Source organism: Oncorhynchus keta, chromosome 14 (assembly GCF_023373465.1).
Source record: "Oncorhynchus keta strain PuntledgeMale-10-30-2019 chromosome 14, Oket_V2, whole genome shotgun sequence".
Lineage (NCBI taxonomy): Eukaryota > Metazoa > Chordata > Actinopteri > Salmoniformes > Salmonidae > Oncorhynchus > Oncorhynchus keta.
In genome coordinates, this window is record NC_068434.1 from 57592143 (window position 1) to 57615129 (window position 22987).

A 22987-nucleotide genomic window follows, 5' to 3' on the forward strand; every position below is an offset into this window, starting at 1 on the left:
GTTTCAAGTTCAAATCCCCAAGCTGACAAGGTACAAATCTGTCGTTCTGCCCCTGAAAAGGCAGTTAACCCACTGTTCCTAGGCCGTCATTGAAAATAAGAATTTGTTCTGACTGGCAACTGACTTGCCTTGTTAAATAAAGTTAAAATACATTTATTTTTATTTTTTATCCTGTCTCGGAGCTCTACGGACAATTCCTTCGACCTCATGGCTTGGTTTTTGCTCTGACACGCACTGTGAACTGTGGGACCTTATACAAACAAGTGTGTGCAAATCATGTCCAAACAATTGAATTTACCACAGGTGGACTCCAATCAAGTTGTAGAAACATCAAGGATGATCAATGGAAAGAGGATGCACCTGAGCTCAATTTCGAGTCTCATAGCAAACAGTTCAAATACTTACGTAAATAAGGTATCTGTTTTTTTGTTTTGTTTTTAATTTGCAAAAAATATTAAAAACCTGTTTGTCATTATGGGGGTATTGTGTGTAGATTGCATTGGTCTGTTTGGACGGTGATGTGGACACCAAGGAACATGAAACTCTTGACCCACTCCACTACATCCCCATCGATGTGAATGGGAGCGTGTTTGTTCCTCCTTTTCCTGTAGTCCACAATCAGCTCTTTTGTCTTGCTCACATTGAGGGAGAGGTTGTCCTGGCACCACACTGCCATATCTCTGAACTCCCTATAGGCTGTTTCATCTTTTTCTGTGATCAGGCGTTGTCTACGACTGTTGTGTCGTCAGCAAACTTAATGAAGGTGTTGGAGTCGTGCTTGGCTACACAGTCGTGGGTGAACAGGGAGTACAGGAGGGGACTAAGAACTCACCCCTGAGGGGCCCTTGTGTCGAAGATCAGCGTGGCAGATGTGTTGTTGCCTACCCTTACCACCTATGGGCGCCCAGTCCAGGATCCAGTTGCAGAGGGCGGTGTTTAGTCCCAGGGTCCTTAGCTTAGTGATGACCTTTGTGGGCATTATAGTGTTGAACGCAAACAATGTGATGAAGGTACAAACAATTTAATGTAGCCTGCATAAATAGTAGCCTACATGAACTCCACAATATTTTTTAAATGTTGTGCAGTTCCATTGGTGATGGTAAGTTAGCCCAGGATGTTCAACAATGAACTTTATCAGATACTTTAAATCATATGACAAACAAGTTGTCTGTGCTCTGTTTAAAACATGTATCCTTCCTATAACAGGATACTGGCCCGCATCTGAAGTCCATGCATTGGAATATTTCAAGGTGTAGAAACAGCAAGAGATTTTTATTCTGTTTCCATGATCATAAATACAGAGGGATCATAAATACCAGCATAATAAACAATAAAGTACATACTGTTTCTAATAAATCAACTAGAGCAATGCCAAGAGTAAATCTTTGAACATTGTGTTCTCACTGGCCTAATTGCTCATATCGCTATTGCACGCACAGCCCTTGACTTCTGTCAGGCTACCACCATGGTTGGGATAAATTCCATTTTAACTCAGTCATTTCAGGAAATGAAAAAAAAAAATGTATTGAGTTGGAAATCAACTGCATTATTACACATCAAGCCACAAATTAGGGTTTTTCAAATCTTGTCAATCAAGATGTGACATTTAGATGTCTACACGTAGCCTACTTTATGTAACACACTGAGCGTTACATATCTACTTTTTATTGTGTCACCATAAGTCTAGAGCAGTGCTTCCCCCAAAATTTATACACAAATAAAATGTTTTTAAGGAACTCAGTCCGACTTTAAACTTACTCTTGAAAGTTGTAACAGTAGAATTCACAAGGTGCAATTTTGAAATTGGGTAGTGCATCATCAGTTCCTTTTGCCATGTTAGTCATTGCATACCTTAGAGCTATTTATAACTTGTCAGAAATATACAGATCAACTAGCCCAAGCCAACTAACGTTTTTATTTAGGTTTTTTAGCACAGATTCTGTTGTAATTTTTGGTCACTCAAATAATATCAAATGTATAGAATTGCAAGAATATTTGCTTTAGTAATGATAAATAATTTCCACCAACAAGAGGGATATGAACAATGTCATGAAGAGTGCTATTTTAATTGTCAGTATTTATTATGATTTAAATGGCAAAGCAGAATAAAAATATCCAAATATGAGGTAAACTCCCAGCAGAGCCCCAAGTCCAATGGGTATATCCTCTGATGTGTTGATGTTAATGCGTTGATGTTCTCCGTATCCATAGCCAGAATGATTTTGCAGTTCATGGTGATCAAACAGGTTTCCTGTTATATTCATCAGAGATGTACGGGGGTGAAGTCTGTGAATCCACAAAATAGCACATGACAGTATTCACACCTTGGATTTTGTTCAGATACCTGCAGACACAGACACAAAAGTGAGCAGTTCAGTCATCTGCACCCAATACAGCTAGCCTTCAACATATTCTCATAGTATTCAGTACATATTCTTACCTCTTTGTTGATTGATGTCCATTTTCTGTTTTAGAAAGATTTGCACAAATATTTAAAAAATAGATGGTTTCATCATACAACAATATCAATTTAGGTCATACAAGAGATGAACCTGTAAAGAGGATAACTACCATTTGACCTAGAAAGCTGTGTAAATCATTGGTTTCACCAGCTGTAGTTCAGTCTTGTCTATAATAACCAGTTGTCCCAACACCTGAGTAGAACTTCAAACACAAAATCTTTAATTAAAAACGGAACACACAAAACCTTTTAGGAATGTTGCCACAGACATAAGTGTTTGAAGTCCATGAGTGCTGCCTGCAGTCTTAAGTATTTATCATACTTGTTGCCATATATATAATTTTAAAAAGAAAAACAATATATATTGCAGATATTGAAACATATTAGCCAAAAATAAAGAATACAATTAAGCTCTTCCGTCACATTTATATTGACACGCACAGCATTTATTCCAATAACATGCTCCGAACATCTCCCCAAATGATATTGCATTCACAAAATGGCAAAGGGATATACAAATAATAAGTCACAACCTTATATGTTTAACAAAGTCAATAATTGTTCAAAGTATTATTTAAAGCTCTTGTTAATTGGCCTTACTGTAAAAAGAAAAATGCAAATTGTGATGCATTGTAAACATTTCAATATTTTCCTGACAAATTCACTCAATTGAAGGCAAGATTTATGAGAGAAATATGCTGCCAAGTAGATTATGTTGGCCTATGTCACATACTGTATAAATAACACCTGTTTGCAACTGTTAGACAACGTCACCGCTATGAATGAATAAGTCATCTTTGAAATCTCCATCAGAGCAAGGCATCGACAATTATCAATTGCAAAGGCATTTTAACGCAACGCCATATTGCAAATGCCCAAATAATGTTGCCACAAGTAAACCTACCTACACAAAATGAACTGACAACATTGTCAATTAATTACATTTTACTAGGTCTATTGTATTTTTTGAATAAATAAAACACTGGTATCATATCTGTCTCTGCATGTTTTATCTCTCCGTTAATATAAATATGCAATGAAATTCGACATGACTTCGCCAATATTATTTTCCTCATAGTCTACTTTTATAACTAGGTTTAACCGATTTACCCAAGTTTAACCTTCATGTATTCATTTTTCAGTCGGCCTAATCTGGTCCCGTGACTTCGAATTATGAGAGAGAGAAGCTCGTGTTTATCCTTCAACCCCACAGATATGTCCAGTGTTCCCTTTAGCACGTCCCTTGTGTGGACAACCATGTTCAGAAAGTCGTCGTTTATGCGGTGCTCCTCTTTCAGCTCGTTTTGCTGACTCTGTTTGAATTTCACCTCCAGTTCTAACAGAGCCTTTTCAGAGTTTGTAAAAGCCTCGCCAATCTGAGTCGTCTCCCTTCTCAAATATTTTCCATAGCTGTCCTCTCCGTCCAAATCAAAATAAATACTTTTCCCGATCCCCTCCAGCATTCTGGCCGCGTCTTCGATGTGTCTCTTGATGATCGTGAAATCGTCTCGGATGACCGAATCTTGGTCCTCGTCAAGAACGCATTTTCGGTCGTCTGTCATTTTAAAAAGCATTTGACATTTTTCCGGATCATCGTTATTCTCATAGTCGCCGTCTGGCACAAAGTAGTGATGGAACGTGCCGTTAGACATCTCGGGATACAGAGGTCCATTAAAAAACGCACCGCAGAGCGGCAATGAAAACATCCCAATAGCGAGTAAGTGGAGAAAAGCCATCCTATCCACTTCTGGCAATACGTGAGAAATAGAAGAGGGCTTTCCTTTATAGCGCAAGAAAAATGTTATTTAATTCCCTCACCAATCACAACATTTCCAAACGTGCAGTGCATGTGGTATCCAAGAGTTAAAAGACCGAAAGTACCTATTTTTGTAAGTCTTCTTTAAGGTCGCTCCTCGTGTAGCCTATGCAGCAAGTGTTGCCAACTATTTTTCAAGGAAAGTAGCTGTTGGTTCAGCCACAAACAGTCACGTGAAACTTTGGAATACTTTCCCTAAACTTTACAAAGAGAAACCCCAAAGACGTCACGCAAGAGTAATATACCAAACGCATCCAACTGAAATAAATGTGAGCGTGCCCGACGTAGGTTTGTGCCTCAATTTCAAACTCAACATCTGGATTTCTCAAGCACCGCGCTTGGTTTTGACTGATGATAGCCTACCCCCTTTCAACTCTCAAATTACATCCCCGCTCCGTCACTTAAAAGGAAGCGCAGTCTCATTTGACTACAGGCCGGGTCCTGGCCAATATGCCGATAATTAGAATACAGTCTCGGCCCACAATACACTTTCAAATTTAATGAATGCATATCCATGTGGTAGCCTACTTTTGTAAAACAGGCAGTTACATTGGCTTTATAGTTGTGATACCTGACAGACTCGAGACTAATTATACTGAACAAAAATTAAATGCAACATGCAACAATTTCAAAGATTTTACTGAGTTACAGTTTATAGAAGGAAATCAGTCATTTGAAATAAATTCATTAGGCCCTTTCACATTACTGGGCAGGGAATCAGAATCAGTTTGTCCCTACAAAGGGATTTAATTACAGGCAGAAATACTCCTCAACAAACACCCCTCCTCCCCTCCTCAGATTATCCCGCAGGTGAAGAAGCCAGATGCTGATGTAACAGATGTGAAACGGCTAGCTTAGTTAGCAGTGCGCGCTAAATAGCGTTTCAATCGGTTACGTCACTTGCTCTGAGACCTTGAAGTAGTTGTTCCCCTTGCTCTGCAAGGGCCGCGGCTTTTGTGGAGCGATGGGTAACGATGCTTCGTGGGTGACTGTTGTCGATGTGTGCAGAAGGTCCCTGGTTCGCGCCCGGGTATGGGCGAGGGGACTGTTTAAAGTTATTCTGTTACATTGGTGCTGTGACCCGGATTACTGGTTGCTGCGGAAAAAGGAGGAAGGTCAAAAGGGGGGTGAGTGTAACGGATGTGAAACGGCTAGCTTAGTTAGCGGTGCGCGCTAAATAGCGCTTCAATCGGTTACGTCACTTGCTCTGAGACCTTGAAGTAGTAGTTCCCCTTGCTCTGCAAGGGCCACGGCTTTTGTGGAGCGATGGGTAACGATGCTTCGTGGGTGACTGTTGTCGATGTGTGCAGAAGGTCCCTGGTTCGCGCCCGGGTATGGGCGAGGGGACGGTTTAAAGTTATTCTGTTACACTGAGATCATGGGCTGGCGTGGTTACACGTAGTCTGCGGTTGTTAGGCCACTTGGATGTACTGCCAAATTCTATAAAATGACATTAGTAGCTTATAGTAGAGAAAATAACATTAAATTCTCTGGCAACAGTTCTGTTGGATATTCCTGCAGTCAGCATGCCAATTGCACACTCCCTCAGAACTTGAGACATCTCTGACATTGTGTTGTGACAAAACTGCACTAGAGTGGGCTTTTCTTATCACCAGCACAAGGTGCACCTGTGTAATGACCAGGCTGTTTAATGAACTTCTTGATATGCCACACCTGTCAGGTCGATGAATTATCTTGGCAAAGGAGAAATGCTCACGGTGGGACACTGATTTATTTAGAATTCAAGGCGCACTTAACCAACATGGCTACCACAGCATTCTGCAGCGATACGCCATCCCTTCTGGTTTGGGCTTAGTGGGACTATCATTTATTGTTCAACAGGACAATGACCCAACACACCTCCAGGCTGTGTAAGGGCTATTTGACCAAGAAGGAGAGTGATTGAGTGCTGCATCAGATGACCTGGCCTCCACAATCCCCTGACCTCAACCAATTTGAGATAGTTTGGGATGAGTCGGACTGCAGAGAAAAGCAGCCAGCACGTGCTCAGCATATGTGGGAACTCATTCAAGACTGTTGGAAAAGCATTCCAGGAGGGTGACTATTTGAAGAATCTCAAATATAAAATATATGTTGATTTGTTTAACACTTTTTTGGTTACTACATGATTCCATGTGTTATCTCATAGTTGTGATGTATTCACTATAATTTTACAATGTAGAAAATAGTAAAAATAAAGAAAAACCCTTGAATAAGTAGGTGTTCTAAAACGTTTGACCGGTAGTGTATGAGGAACCATAAATAACTAATGTGTACAAGTTTGGATAGATTTGAGCCATGTTTTAGATTTTTTTTTATGTGACAATGGTGGTAACTGTTTGGTTATCAGAAATCTTAAGTGTTTGTTTGTAGATTCGATTGGTTTCAGAAAAGTAGCTCCTGATTGTGACCAGCATGTGAGGCAATATTGCACATGTGAAGATCATAGCATGCATATATCGTTTGGTGGCCTCCAGAGGAAGGTAAGGTCTTATAAACATAATGTTGGATAATCCAAACTTGACCGTGTTAAGCACCTTCTTCACATGTTTCTTAAATGTCAAGTTGGAGTCCAAAATGACGCCGAGATACCTGAAGTTAGACACCAGCAGAGCTTGCCGACCAGCAGAGCTTGTGTCTTCACACTCCAGACCAGACACTGGGCGCCGACAGAGATGGTCGCCTCGCTTCGTGTTCCTAGGAAACTATGCAGTATTATTTTTTTTAACGTGTTATTTCTTACATTGGTACCCCAGGTAATCTTAGGTTTCATTACATACAGTCGGGAGGAACTACTGAATATAAGACCAACGTCAACTCACCATCATTACGACCAGGAATATGATCCCCGAAGCAGATCCTGTGTTTTGCCTTCCACCCAGGACAATGGATCGGATCCCAGCCGGCGACCCAAAAAAACATGCCGTAAAAGGGGCAAACGAAGCGGTCTTCTAGTCAGGCGCCGGAGACAGGCACATCGTGCACCACTCCCTAGCATACTACTCGCCAATGTCCAGTCTCTTGACAATAAGGTGGATGAAATCCGAGCAAGGGTAGCATTCCAGAGAGACATCAGAGACTGTAACGTTCTTTGCTTCACGGAAACGTAGCTCACTCGAGAGACGCTAACGGAGTCGGTGCAGCCAGCTGGTTTCTTCACACATTCGCCGACAGAAACAAGCATCTTTCTGGTAAGAAGAGGGGCCGGGGGGTATGCCTTATGATTAACGAGACGTGGTGTGATCATAACAACATACAGGAACTCGTGACGGGCCGCCCCCAGGTGGTGAGGGTAGGAAACAACATCTCCACCCCGCTGATCCTCAACACTGGGGCCCCACAAAGGTGCGTTCTGAGCCCTCTCCTGTACTCCCTGTTCACCCACGGCTGCGTGGCCATGCACGCCTCCAACTCAATCATCAAGTTTGGGGACGACACTACAGTGGTAGGCTTGATTACCAACAACGACGAGACAGCCTACAGGGAGGAGGTGAGGGCCCTTGGATTGTGGTGTCAGGAAAATAACCTCACACTCAACGTCAACGTCAACAAAGGAGATGATTGTGGACTTCAGGAAACAGCAGAGGGAGCACCCCCTATCGACATCAACGGGACAGTAGTGGAGAGGGTAGTAAGTTTTAAGTTCCTCGGCGTACACATCACGGACAAACTGAATTGGTCCACCCACACAGACAGCGTTATAAAGAAGGCGCAGCAGCGCCTCTTTAACCTCAGGAGGCTGAAGAAATTCGGCTTGTCACAAAAGCACTCACAAACTTCTACAGATGCACAATCGAGAGCATCCTGTCGGGCTGTATCACCGCCTGGTACGGCAACTGCTCCGCCCACAAGCGTAAGGCTCTCCAGAGGGTAGTGAAGTCTGCACAACGCATCACAGGGGGCAAACTACCTGCCCTCCAGGATACCTACACCACCCGATGTCACAGGAAGGCCATAAAGATCATCAAGGACAACAACCACCCGAGCCACTGCCTGTTCACCCCGCTATCATCCAGAAGGCGAGGACAGTACAGGTGCATCAAAGCAGGGACAGAGAGACTGAAAAACAGCTTCTATCTCAAGGCCATCAGACTGTTAAACAGCCACCAGTAACATTGAGTGGCTGCTGCCAACATACTGACTCAACTCCAGCCACTTTAATAATGGAAAAATGTATGTAAAAAAATGTATCACTAGCCACTTTAAACAATGCCACTTAATATAATGTTTACATACCCTACATTACTCGTCTCATATGTATATGTATATACTGTATTCTATATCATCTACTGCATCTTGCCATCTTTATGTAATATATGTATCACTAGCCACTTTAAGCTATGCCACTTTATGTTTATATACCCTACATTACTCATTTCATATGTATATACTGTACTCTATACCATCTACTGCATCTTGCCTATGCCATTCTGTACCATCACTCGTTCATATATCTTTATATACATATTCTTTATCCCTTTACACTTGTGTGTATTAGGTAGTAGTTGTGGAATTGTTAGGTTAGATCACTTGTTGGTTATTACTGCATTGTCGGAACTAGAAGCACAAGCATTTCGCTACACTCGCATTAACATCTGCTAACCATGTTTATGTGACAAATAACATTTGATTTGATTTGAACATTCAGATTCTTCCCATTATCAAGAACAGCTTATTGGGAAAAATCTATTAATTTCTTAGAGAAGTACATACAAACAGTTGATATTGTTGTTGATATTTAAATGCAGGCAAGAATCATTCATCCATTAAGAAACGTATACCATAGCTTCAGTTAACTAGTTAACAACTTGTCTATTTTTTGAGTGTACATACAGGACTGTATCGTCTGCATTCATCTGTATGTTAATTTGTGGGCAAACAAGTGGAAGACCATTTATATAGATGGTAACCAGAAGGGGGCCTAATATTGACCCTTATGGGACCCCAATGTTACAGTAAAGAGAATCCAACTGTGTCCCCCAGACGAACCCTTTGACCTCTGTTCATCAGATAGGAATAAGTGGCTTCGGTGGACACATTAAGGGAGGATAGTTTGGATAGGAGAACCTCATGATTCACAGTATTAAAGGCCTTTTTAAGATCCAAAAAGACTGCGCTGACTTCACCACCTATGTCCAGTTTAGATTTAAGCAATGAAGACCCAGTCTGGATACAGAACATTTCTATCAGCTATTGACAAAGTGGATGCCTCTTTTACTTTCAATATTTTTGTTAAACAGAAAACCCAGACATATGGCAGCAGATCCACAAGGTCTGCCATGAGAGGTGACTGTATAGTTCCCCTAAGGAAAAGCACCTTTAGTAAATCTGCATTCTCTGTGAGAGCTTCCCATGTCTGGAATACACTGCCATCAGACACACATAACTGCACCACATATCACACTTTCACAAAATGCTTGAAGACATGGCTAAAGGTCAATCAGATTTGTGAACATGGTCCCTAGCTGTGTGTTGCCGCTTTCCATGTTGTCTGTTGTCTGTAGCTTGTGAGGTGTGGAAACACTTTGTTGCTTTTATGAATTTTGTCTTGCTGCTTCTTGTTCTATGTTCCTCTGTCTGTATGCTCCGTCTTGCTTGTCCTATGTTGCTCTGTCTGTATGCTATGTCTTGCTTGTCCTATGTTGCTATGTTTTGCTTGTTCTATGTTGCTATTGTCTATATTGTAATTGTTTTTAATAACCTGCCCAGGGACTGCGGTTGAAAATTAGCCGGCTGGCTAAAACCGGCACTTTTACTGAAACGTTGATTAATGTGCACTGTCCCTGTAAAAATAAAAAATTAACTCAAACTCAAACCAGGACATTTCAATGTAAGCCAAGACGGACAACCTCTCTACCATGGCTCAACGAGGACCTCTGGAGGTAGATGAGAGAATGGGATCTTTCCTTGAAAAAAGCCAGAAGTCAAATCTAACTAACTGCCTGTCGCTCAGGACCTGAAGCAAGGATATGTATATTCTTGATACTATTTGAAAGGAAACACTTTGAAGTTTGTGAAAATGTGAAATTAATGTAGGAGAAATAAAACATTAGATCTGGTGAAAGATAGTACATAGAAAAAAACTTTTTTTTCTCCATCTTTAAAATGCAAGAGAAAAGTCACAATGTATTATTCCAGGTAAGGCACAATTTTGATTTTGGCCACTAGATGGCAACAGTGTGTGTGTGTGTGTGTGCAAAGTTTTAGACTGATCCAATGAACCATTGCATTTCGGTTCAAAATGTTGTTTCAAGACTGTCCAAATGTACCTAATTGGTTTATTGATACATTTTCAAGTTCATAACTGTGCACTCTCCTCAAACAATAGCATGGTATTCTTTCACTGTAATAGCTACTGTAAATTGGACAGTACAGTTAGATTAACAAGAATTAATGCGTTCTGCCCATATCAGATATGTCTATGTCCTGGGAAATGTTCTTGTTACTTACAACCTCATGCTAATCACATTAGCCTACATTAGCTCAACCGTCCCGCCGGGAGGGACACCGATCCTGTAGAGGTTTTTACAGATCAGACCAGTCAATTTGACCAATAGCTGCATCGTAGTTACTCTGCTCACCTTTCTGGATTTTTTTTATCGCACTGTTGCACATTAGTATGGTTCTTAAATCTCTTTTTAGTTAGCTTTCTAATCACCAATGTAACATTGTGGTCAGATATGCCAGTTGGTAAGGTAATGGACTTAGTTATTTGATCAGGTCTGTTAGTAAACACCAGATCAATTTGAGTCTGGGATGTCTGTGTTGCGCTGGTTGGTCCTTGTATGGTCTGGGGTCTGCAAGTTTTGTTTTCCTAGTTTATATTGAAATCGCCCATGAAGATGATCTACTTATGTTCACATTCTTTAAGCATAGCATTTAGATGGTCATAAAATGAGATAGATGTTGGTGGTCAATATAATCCAATAACAGTGAGACACATGAGGGGAGAGGAAGAGATTCAGCCCCATACATTCAAGGTCATTGGCATGTTTCCATATGATAATAAGCAGTCCACCCCCTCTGCCATCTCCTTAGGATATATATATATATATATATATATATATATATATATATTATATGGCATATCCAGGGACATTAAAGACAGAAATAGGAGAAGATTTCTTCAGCACATATCTCAGAGAAACAGAAAAAAATCTAGATTAGTCATTCAATAAATGTTCTACCTGTTCCCTCTTAGAAATAATGCTATGAATATTCAGTTGACTGCTTAATATTCCTCTAGACTTGGAACGAGTGTCCCAGAGAACTTTAGCCTGATTAACGGTTCCGAACTGTGAACCGTTGTTAGAGGTTCCGGACTGTGGACCGTCGCCGGAAGCTCTGGACTGGGAACTGTCGCTGGAAGCTCTGGACTGGGAACTATCGCCGGAAGCTCTGGACTGGGAACTGTTGCCCGAAAGCTCTGGACTGGGAACTGTCGCCGGAAGCTCTGGACTGGGGATCGTCGCAGGAAGCCTGGTGCTTGGGGGCGGCACTGGTGGTACCGGGCTGGTGACACGCACCTCAGAGCGAGCACAAGGAGCAGGCACAAGACGTACTTGACTGGGAAGACGCACTTGAGGGATAGCGCGAGGAGCAGGAACAGGACGCACCTGACAGGTAAAGCACACTTCAGGGCGAGAGCGGGGAGGAGGCACAGGACGTACTGGACTGGAGGCACGCACTTCAGGGAAAGTGCGAAGAGCAGGCACAGGACGTACCTGACTGGGAAGACGCACTTGAGGGAGAGTGCGAGGAGCATGCACAGGACGTACCTGACTGGGAAAGCACACTTGAGGGGGAGTGCGAGGAGCTGGCACAGGACGTACTGGGTGGTGAAGGTGCACTGGAGACCTGGTGTGTATAGCCGGCATCAATTATTCCGGAACTTTAACACACTTCTCAGGACTAGTACGGGGAGCTGACTCAGGTAGCACCAAACTGACAACACGTTCCTTAGGGCAAATACCGTGCATCCTCCACCAACTCAACAACTCTCATGGTTTGGGCTAGGCCCCTTAGTTCCAATGAAGGGAAATCTTAATGCTGCAGCATACAATAGCATTCTAGATGATTCTGGGCTTCCAACTTTATGGCAACAGTTTGGAGAAGGCCCTTTCCTGTTTCAGTGTGACAATGCCCTCGTGCACAAAATGAGATCCATACAGAAATGGTTTGGACCTCGCTTTAAGATGAGTGTGGATGAACTTGACTGACCTGCACAGAGCCCTGACCTCAACCCCATCGAACACCTTTGGGATGAATTGGAATGCTGACTGCGAGCCAGGCCTAATCGCCCAACATCAGTGCCTGACCTCGCTAATGCCTCGTGGCTGAATGGAAGCAAGTCCCCGCAGCAATGTTCCAACACCTAGTGGACAGCATTCCCAGAAGAGTGGAGGCTGTTATAACAGCAAAGGGGGGACCAACTCCATAATAATGCCCTTGATTTTGGAATGAGATGTTTGATGAACAGGTGTCCACATACCTTTGATAATCTAGTGTGTATATACATATACACTTCCGTTCAAAAGTTTGGGGTCACTTAGAAATATCCTTTTTTTCTATGAAAACCTACATGGAAATAGTTGCAAAATGAATAGGAAATATAGTCTAGACGTGGACAAGGTTATAAATAATGATTTGTTATTGAAATAATAATTGTGTCCTATCAAACTTTCGTCAAAGAATCCTCCATTTGCAGCAATTACAGCCTCGCAGACCTTTGGCATTCTAGTTGTCAATTTGTTGAGGTAAGTTGGATTGACGTGATGGGCATATCTTACGGTCAAGCTTCTCCCATAACAGCTCAATAGGCTTGAGATCCGATGAATGTGCTGGCCACTCCTCTCTCCAGTGTCTGTGTTCTTTGGCCCTTCTTAATCTTGTCTTTTTAATCGACCAGTCTAAAATATGGCTTTTTCTTTGCAACTCTGCCTATAAGGCCAGCATCCCGGAGTTGCCTCTTCACTATTGACGTTGTTTTGCAGGTACTATTTAAAGAAGCTGACAGTTGAGAACTTGTGAGGCGTCTGTTTCTCAAACCAGACACTCTAATGTACTTGTCATCTTGCTCAGTTGTGCACTGGAGCCTCCCACTCCTCTTTCTATTCTGGTTAGGGCCAGTTTGCGCTGTTCTGTGAAGGGAGTAGTACACAGCATTGTACGAGATCTTTAGTTTCTTGGCAATTTCTCGCATGGAATAGCCTTCATTTCTCAGAACAAGAATAGACGAACAAGTTTCAGAAGAAAGTACTTTGTTTCTGGCCATTTTGATCCTGTAATCAAACCCACCAATGTTGACGCTCCAGATACTCAACTAGTCTAAAAAAGGCCAGTTTTATTGCTTCTTTAATCAGAACAACAGTTTTCAGCTGTGCTAACATACTTGCAAATGGGTTTTCTAATGATCAATTAGCTAACACAGGAACACAGGAGTGATGGTTGCTGATAATGGGCCTCTGTACGCCTATGTAGATATTCCATAAAAATCTGCTGTTTCCAGCAACAAAGGTCATTTACAACATTAACAATGCCTACACTGTATTTCTGATCAATTTGATGTCATTTTAATGGACAAAAATGTGCTTATCTTTCAAAAACAAGGACATTTCTAAGTGACCCCAAACCTTTGAATGGTAGTGTATGTATAAAGGAAGTGAAGCTTTGGCGTAACCCCAGAGAGATAGAGATGTGCCGGTGCCATGCTATGACACCAACATGCATTTCTTTATGTCAGATGGCTACTGCGTCTGCTGTACAGATATAGAGTGCATAAGGAGGGTCATTTGTAAATATTCAATCTGAATATTTTGTATAAAGATAAGCATTATATTGTTAGATTATAGGAGTAGCTGTCAGAATCGTGTGTATAGGTGGCAGGGAAGTCAGGCGCAAGAGAGTCAAACGCAGTGTAAAATGGAGTCTTTTAATGAATGTCCACGTAACATGCTCCATAACTAATAAGAACAGAATATAAACAAACATGGATACGAGGACCCGTCGCGCACCTATACAACAAACACAACACTGACAATAAACTATCTCTGACAAAGACATGAGGGGAAACAGAGGGTTAAATACACAACAGGTAATGAATGGGATTGAAAACAGGTGTGTGGGAAGACAAGACAAAACCAATGGAAAATGACAAATGGATCAATGATGGCTAGAAGACCGGTGACATCGACCACTGCCCGAACAAGGAGAGGCAACGACTTCGGCAGAAGTCGTGACAGTAACTATGGTATGCCTGAAACAGTCTTCCTCATCTCAAGTTCTATTGTCAGAGTCAGTTGGAGCGCCAGGGTGCACTGTCTTCATATCATAGGCCTGCAGTAGCTAAAGCTTAGCCACACCATAGCTACAGCCACACCATACCAAACCTTCACAAACATTTATAAACTTTATTACGGTGATATCAAAAGTAAGTCCAGCCATTGTTTATAGGGAAAATACAAGCAGAAGAGCAAATGTAAACCAGGGAAAAATGCAGTACCCTCTCCTGTTCCCTCCCAAAAATTATACACCCAAAAGTTTGGCCTCTTCAGTAAATTTTGATCTGTCACCAAAGTAAATTTAAATACATTTGCCAAAGTTATATAATTACTCCTGTCTTTACAGATGTAAATGAAATGATTCAAAATACCCCCAACACAAAGCATGACAGCCACAGAGGATCATTAGCTTCTTTAAAATAAAATAGGTATGGATTGTGTCAAATCACAAGCGAGTAGGCCTATGCCTAGTTGGGAAGTACACAGTTTGGGCAGCACATGTGGCAATAGGCCGAGCTGATTATTGAGTTGCTTGTGTGAAGATAATGTGTCTTTGGAACATCTCTCTCCAGAATGCACTCAGCTCTTCAGAATGTGTTCAGCTGTCTCCCGCCAATTCTTGTACATTCATTTTTTATTGTGTGAGTTGTTTGCCCTTTGATTGTTTAAAAATAAATATAAATCCCCCATTTACATACAGTGAGCTCAAAGTATTGGGACAGTGACACATTTTTTGTTGTTTTGGCTCCAGTACTCCAGCACTTTGAAATAATACAATGACTATGAGGTTAAAGTGCAGACTGTCAGCTTTAATCTGAGGATATTTTTATCCATATCGAGTGAATGGTTTAGAAATGACTGCACTTTTTGTAGATAGTCCCGCCATTTTAGGGGACCAAAAGTATTCAGACAAATTCACTTCTATGTGTATTAAAGTAGTCACATGTTTAGTATTTGGTCCCATATTCCTAGCACACAATGATTACATCAAGCTTGTGACTCTACAAACTTGTTTGGATGCATTTGATGTTTGTTTTGGTTGTGTTTCAGACTATTTTAGCCTACATGATTTTGTTGGGAACTATTTCGCAATAAGTGGAACATTGATTGTTCCAGTCTAATTCGAAAACAAATAGGCAATGGGTGTAATTTTTATGAAGGATAGACTGAAATGGCAACAATAATATAATAGTGTTATACCACACAAAGTTAAATAATAAATAGGTTTACATTAAAACTTTTACACAAATGTAAGCTTCAGTGCTGAGCGATTAGTGCTTTTTGATATTGGTTCAGTTTCGGATAGTCACAGTTTTCGATTTCAATTATATTTTTTTACAACATTAGATGCACTATGTATTATGTGGGTTGAATGCTGTAACGAGAAAAAAAACAATTAATACAAGTCCCATGATGGTAGTGACTACTCATTACTACTACTACTACTCAATTATTAACCATCATTTATTTACATTTACTTTAATGAAATATTTCAGTTGTTGTACATATTACATGCTTTATTTGATGACTATTATTTCATTCCAAGTCATCCTCTCATCTCTATAGAGCTGCTGTCTATGCTGTCTGACAAAATCACTATTTTAGGAGTTCTTCAAAGTAAATAAGGCCTACTTTTATAACTGCTGAATACCAACTATCAATCACTTAGATAATGTATTTTCAGGTAGCGATACCGAGCTAAGCAGATGCTCTCTATCCCTCTCGACTGTGCAGTCTCTCCTTTCCCTCTCCATGTTTGGCCCCAGGGATATGTAGGTTACTTTCTAAATGTAATCCATTAGTTACTAGTTACCTGCCCAAAATTGTAATCAGTAGCATAATTGATGAATTACCCAAACTGTTGGTTAATCGCTCAGCACTAGTAAGCTTAGACTCAAGTATCCACATTTACAAAGCCCACCCTCGCCAAAAGTAATTCCCAAGAACTACATGCCACCTGTCATTTCCATCCCCTGTCAGTACTGCACATGGAGCCTAAAATGGGCATGACTGGTTCCTATTTTTGAGTGAGTGAAATAAGACAAAACAGTTTAGCTTATGGCTCTAATACATGTGTTACATAAAGAGTACATCTGAAAATAATTGTGAACATTTTGAACGTTGAGTAGTATATGAAAAGTTTTTGTCGCCACACATCTCAACATTTGATGGCAACTAATCTATATTGAAGACAGTTATCGTCAACAATACACTGTACTTCTATCAATTTCGTATTTATGGTAGTATTGTTTTAGTTAAATTTCTACAGAGGGTGAACAGATCGATTGCAGCATGGCTTTATTTTCTTCTTATGTCGATATTATATTGATACAATTCTTTACGATAAATATGTACCATATTAGACTGTGCAGATTCTAGTCAGTAATGTCCAGTAGAAAAGTGGTGAACCACATTTTTTTTTTAAAATTGGAACATTTTCATTCAACATTTTTGTACCACGGTGTCATTCCCTGAAAATAGCATTGTCAAGATGGCTATAAAACCTTGAACAATGGCTAAAGTTGGTCACGGAACTTGAATCCACATGTCCAACACATGGAGACATGGTATTTAAGGAAATGATGACTGCTTATTGCTTTTATAAAGCAGGAAATTACTATACAGTTGAAGTCAGAAGTTTACATACACCTTAGCCAAATACATTTAAACTCAGTTTTTCACAATTCCTGACATTTAATCCAAGTAAAGTTTTCCTGTCGTAGGTCAGTTAGCATCACCACTTCATTTTAAGAATATGAAATGGCAGAATAATATTAGAGAGAATAATTTATTTCAGATTTTATATATTTCATCACATTCCCAGTGGGTCAGAAGTTTACATACACTCAATTAGTATTTGGTAGAGTTGCCTTTAAATTGTTTAACTTGGATCAAACGTTTCGGGTAGCCTTCCACAAGCGTCCCACAATAAGTTGGGCAAATTTTGGCCATTCCTCCTGACAGAGCTGTTGTAACTGGGTTAGGTTTGTAGGCCTCCTTGCTTGCACACGCTTTTTCTGTTCTGCCCACAAATGTTCTATAGGATTGAGGTCAGGGCTTTGTGCTGGCCACTCCAATACCTTGACTTTGTTGTCCTTAAGCCATTTTGCCACAACTTTGGAAGTATGCTTGGGGTCATTGTCCATTTGGAAGACCCATTTGCGACCAAGCTTTAACTTCCTGACTGATGTCTTGAGATGTTGCTTCAATATATCCACATAATTTTCCTACCGCATGATGCCATCTATTTTGTGAAGTGCACCAGTCCGTCCTGCAGCAAAGCATCTCCACAACATGATGCTGTCACCCCTGTGCTTCAAGGTTGGGATGGTGTTCGTCGGTTTGCAAGCCTCCCCCTTTTTCCTCCAAACATAACAATGGTCATTATGGCCAAACAGTTACATTTTTGTTTCATCAGACCAGAGGACATTTCTCCAAAAAGTACGATGTTTGTCCCGTGTGCAGTTGCAAACCGTAGTCTGGCTTTTTTATGGTTGTTTTGGAGCAGTGGCTTCTTCCTTGATGAGCGGCCTTTCAGGTTATGTCGATATAGGACTCGTTTTACTGTGGATATAGATACTTTTGTTCCCGTTTTCTCCAGCATCTTCACAGGATCCTTTGCTGTTGTTCTGGGATTTATTTTTTACTTTTCGCACCAAAGTACGTTCATCTTTAGGCGACAGAACGCGTCTCCTTTCTGAGCGGTATGACGGCTGCATGGTCCCATGGTGTTTATACTTGCATACTATTGTTTGTACAGATGAACGTGGTATCTTCGGGCTTTTGGAAATTGCTCCCAAGGATGAACCAGACTTGTGGAGGTCTACAATGTTTTTTCTGAGGTCTTGGCTGATTTCTTTTGATTTTCCCATAATGTCAAGCAAATAGGCACTGCGTTTGAAGGTAGGCCTTGAAATTCTTCCACAGGTACACCTCCAATTGACTCAAATGATGTCAATTAGCCTATCGGAAGCTTCTAAAGCCATGACATCATTTTCTGGAATTTTCCAAGCTGTTTAAAGGCACAGTCAACGTAAACTTTTGACCCACTGGAATTGTGATACAGTGAATGATAAGTGAAATAATCTGTCTGAAAACAATTGTTGGAAAAATGACTTGTGTCATGCACAAGGTAGATGTCCTAACCGACTTGCCAAAACCATAGTTTGTTAACAAGAAATTTGTGGAGTGGTTGAAAAACGAGTTTTAATGACTCAAACATAGGTGTATGTAAACTTCCGACTTCAACTGTACATGTAGCACCATTTGGGCCGCAAAAGGAATCCAAGAGGCGGTGCTATTATTGTACTTTCAAACTTAGTGAACTTAACTTTCACGATGCATACAAGGTCTTCCCCCGCCCTCCTTTCGGAGAATCTGACCATGACTCAATTTTGCTCCTCCCTTCCTATAGGCAGAAACTCAAACGGGATGTACCTGTGGTAAGGACTATGCAATGCTGGTCTGACCAATTGGAATCCACACTTCAAGATTGTTTTGATCACATGGACTGGGATATGTTCCGGGTAGCCTTAGAGAATAATATCTACGTATATGCTGATTCGGTGAGTGAGTTTATAAGGAAATGTATAGGAGATGTTGTACCCACTGTGACTATTAAAACCTACCCTAACCAGAAACCGTGGATAGATGGCGGCATTCTCGCAAAACTGAAAGCACGAACCACCGTATTTAACAATGAAAAGGTGACTGGGAATATCGCCGAACACAAACAGTGTAGTAATTCCTTCCGCAAGGCAATCAAACAAGCAAAATGTAAGTTTAGAGACAAAGTGGAGTCGCAATCAACTGCTCAGACACGAGGTGTATGTGGCAGGGTCTACAGACAATCACGGACTCAATTATCACCTTTGCAGACGACACAACAGTAGTAGGCCTGATTACCAACAACAACGAGACAGCCTACAGGGAGGAGGTGAGGGCACTCGGAGTGTGGTGTCAGGAAAACAACCTCTCACTCAACGTCAACAAAACAAAGGAGATGATCTTGGACTTCAGGAAACAGCAGAGGGAGCACATCCCTATTCACATTGACGGGACAGCAGTGAAGGTGGACAGTTTTAAGTTCCTCGGCCCACACATTATGGACAAACTGAAATAGTCCACCCACACAGACCATATGGTGAAGAAGGCGCAACAACGCCTCTTCAACGTCAGGCGGCTGGAGAAATTTGGCGTATCACCTAAAACCCTCACAAACTTTTATAGATGCACCATTGAGAGCATCCTGTCGGGCTGTACCACCGCCTGGTACGCCAACTGCACGCAAGGCTCTCCAGAGGGTAGTGAGGTCTGCACAACGCATCACCGGGGGCAAACTACCTGCCCTCCAGGACACCTACAGCATCCGATGTCACAGGAAGGCCAAAAAGATCATAATGGACATCAACCACCCGAGCCACTGCCTGTTCACCCCGCTACCATCCAGAAGGCGAGGTCAGTACAGGTGCATCAAAGCTGGGACTGAGAGAGTGAAAGAAGCTGTTTATCTCAAAACCATCAGACTGTTAAACAGTCATCACTAACACAGAGGCTGTTGCCTACATACAGACTTGAAATCATTGGCAACTTTAATAAATGGATCACTAGTCACTTTAGACAATGCCGCTTGCATAATATTTTGCATAATATCTTGCGTTACTCGTCTCATATGTATATACTGTATTTTATATAATTTATTGCATCTTGCCTATGCTGCTTTGTCATTTCTCATCTTTATATGTATATATTCTTATTCAATTCCTTTACTTAGATTTGTGTGTATTAGGTAGTTGTTGTGGAATTGTTAGATTACATGTTAGATATTGCTGCATTGACAGAAATGGAAGCACAAGCATTTTGCTACATTCACAATAACATCTGCTAACCATGTGTGCAGTATGTGACCAATACAATTTGATTTGATTTTGATTTGATTGAATAGGGTCCCATAGTATTTAGTGCTACCTAACTCCCATGTGTCTCCTGTCCTGAATATGTGCACAGTTCTGCAATGGAAACATCAGACATACCATCATTTTCTGCTCAACCCCATCCCTTTATACTGAAGAAGTCCTTCTATTTTTAAACGTTATATCCCTGTGCAGTCCAAACCCTCCACCTGATGATATTCTAGACAGGCCTGTTTAGTGATGACATGGAGGTCATGACCCCCAGGAACTGAGTCTGAACAGACCCTGGTCCTGCATTTACATCACCACATCTTTGCTATGGCCTCTCACTTTACATCCTCCACAGGAAAAATTTTCAATAAATCAACTAGGATGGGGTCGCCAAAAAAGTGAAGTCATATATTCCAGCAAATATTGTTTAGCGTGAAGTTTGTCTCCTGTCCAAATCATGGGCTTTAAAAGGTGTTTGAGGCTGCCACTGCTGCACAATGATAGAGGCAGATGTATTATTCTCACACAAATGGGTATTTATATTAAAGCTTTCTGACAAACATAGTTTATGGGTGATTTTGAAATTACAGGCACTTTTGGCATTTCTTATTTTCTTGAAGAAAACTTATCAACAGAAATACTTTCCCCAGTTTGTCAGGAACCATAAACTGGTATTGGCTGTGAACATTTTATTCGACAATACATGGATTCTACTCAGTTTTTCCATGACCCCTTCTGCAGATGTCGTCACCATCAAATCACAAATCATTACCTTTTCTTGTACTGAATGACAATGGGTTTTTGGATTACCTGGTTAATCTGTACTGCAACATTAAGAATTCATTATTGTAATTCCTTAATCCATAAATATGGGCCTGCGTTGGCTGTGCTGTATACCTGCATGTAGGCTACCATCAACAATGCAAGTTTCTTGTTAAAATGTATATATACTTAACAACGATATAAACGCATCATGCAACAATTACAAAGATTTTACTAAGACACAGTTCATATAAGGAAATCAGTCAATTGACATACATTCATTAAACCCTAATCTATGGATTTCACATGACTGGGAACACAGTCATGGATCTGTTGGTCACAGATACAGTTGAAGTCGGAAGTTTACATACACCTAGGTTGGAGTCATTAAAACTCATTTTTCAACCACTCCACAGATTTCTTGTTAACAAACCATAGTTTTGGCAAGTCGGATAGGACATTTACTTTGTGCATGACACAAGTAATTTTTCCAACAATTGTTTTCAGACAGATTATTTCACTTATCATTCGCTGTATCACAATTCCAGTGGGTCAGAAATTAACATACACTAATTTGACAGTGCCTTTAAACAGCTTGGAAAATTCCAGAAAATGATGTCATGGCTTTAGAAGCTTCTGATAGGCTAATTGACATAATTTGAGTCAATTGGAGGTGTACCTGTGGATGTATTTCAAGGCCTAACTTCAAACTCAGTGCCTTTTTTGCTTGACATCAGGGGAAAATCTAAAGAAATCAACTAAGACCTCTTTTTTTTTAGACCTCCACAAGTCTGGTTCATCGTTGGGAGCAATTTCCAAACGCCCGAAGATACCACGTTCATCTGTACAAACATTAGTACAACTTTAGTACAATTTTTCAGTTTTTGATTTGTTAAAAAAGTTTGAAATATCCAATAAATGTCGTTCCACTTCATGATTGTGTCCCACTTGTTGTTGATTCTTCACAGAAAAATACAGTTTTATATCTTTATGTTTGAAGCCTGAAATGTGGCAAAAGGTCGCAAAGTTCAAGGGGGCCGAATACTTTCGCAAGGCACTGTAAAAACACCCCAGTTTAATCCCAAAGTCATTGCACTATCTAACAATGTGTTTCTAGTAAAAGTCCATCTGGTCACGTTTTATAGTGGCCGTCATATCTGATAGCAAAGACTGCTGAGGTCAGTGCATGGACAGTGCATGGACAGTGCATATGGAGCACATGTCTGATCATTAGAAGAAACCAACGGCAGGGTGACGTAGACTTAATTTAACTTGTACCAGGCTTCTTAGAAGCTCCCATAAAGAGGGTTTTGTCGGGCTTCTTTTGCAGTAATGCCTGCGTTCTGTGCTAGGGATCAATTTATATAAGAGATCTGGCGCTGTTAAAAAACACATATTTATTAAATTTACATCTTGGCATGCTGTCTGACAGCTTTTCCAGCCAAATGCTATCAGAGTAATCACCCGGCTTCCATTTTCCGTTCAACTCCCCCAGCAAAAATGCTTTTTATTGTCCTGTAATAAATGTGCTCCTTTTTTTGCCACGCTCATGCTGTCTCATATGGGATCAGTATCATGCCAAATGTAAATCCCTTTCTAAAAATGTAAATCACTTTCCACAAATGTAAATCACCAATCCACAAATGTAAATCACTTTCCACAAATATAAATCCCTTTCCACAAATGTAAATCACCAATCCACAAATGTAAATCACTTTCCACAAATGTAAATCACTTTCCACAAATGTAGATCACCAATCCACAA

The 22987-nt window shown here is 40.8% G+C and overlaps 1 protein-coding gene across 1 annotated transcript; it reads right to left on the reverse strand.

Annotated features, from left to right (window-relative positions):
* Positions 1–2659: 2659 nt before the first annotated feature.
* On the reverse strand, positions 2660–4637 carry LOC118393664 (fin bud initiation factor-like). The gene has a single exon (XM_035786596.2). It carries the CDS (start codon positions 4195–4197, stop codon positions 3568–3570), a length of 630 nt encoding a protein of 209 aa, XP_035642489.1. The 5' UTR covers positions 4198–4637; the 3' UTR covers positions 2660–3567.
* Between the last annotated feature and the right edge of the window lie 18350 nt (positions 4638–22987).

What these genes read in the sequence shown, in the direction of transcription:
- LOC118393664 (XM_035786596.2), bottom strand. Translation starts at nt 4,197, where the DNA reads ATGGCTTTTCTCCACTTACTCGCTATTGGGATGTTTTCATTGCCGCTC.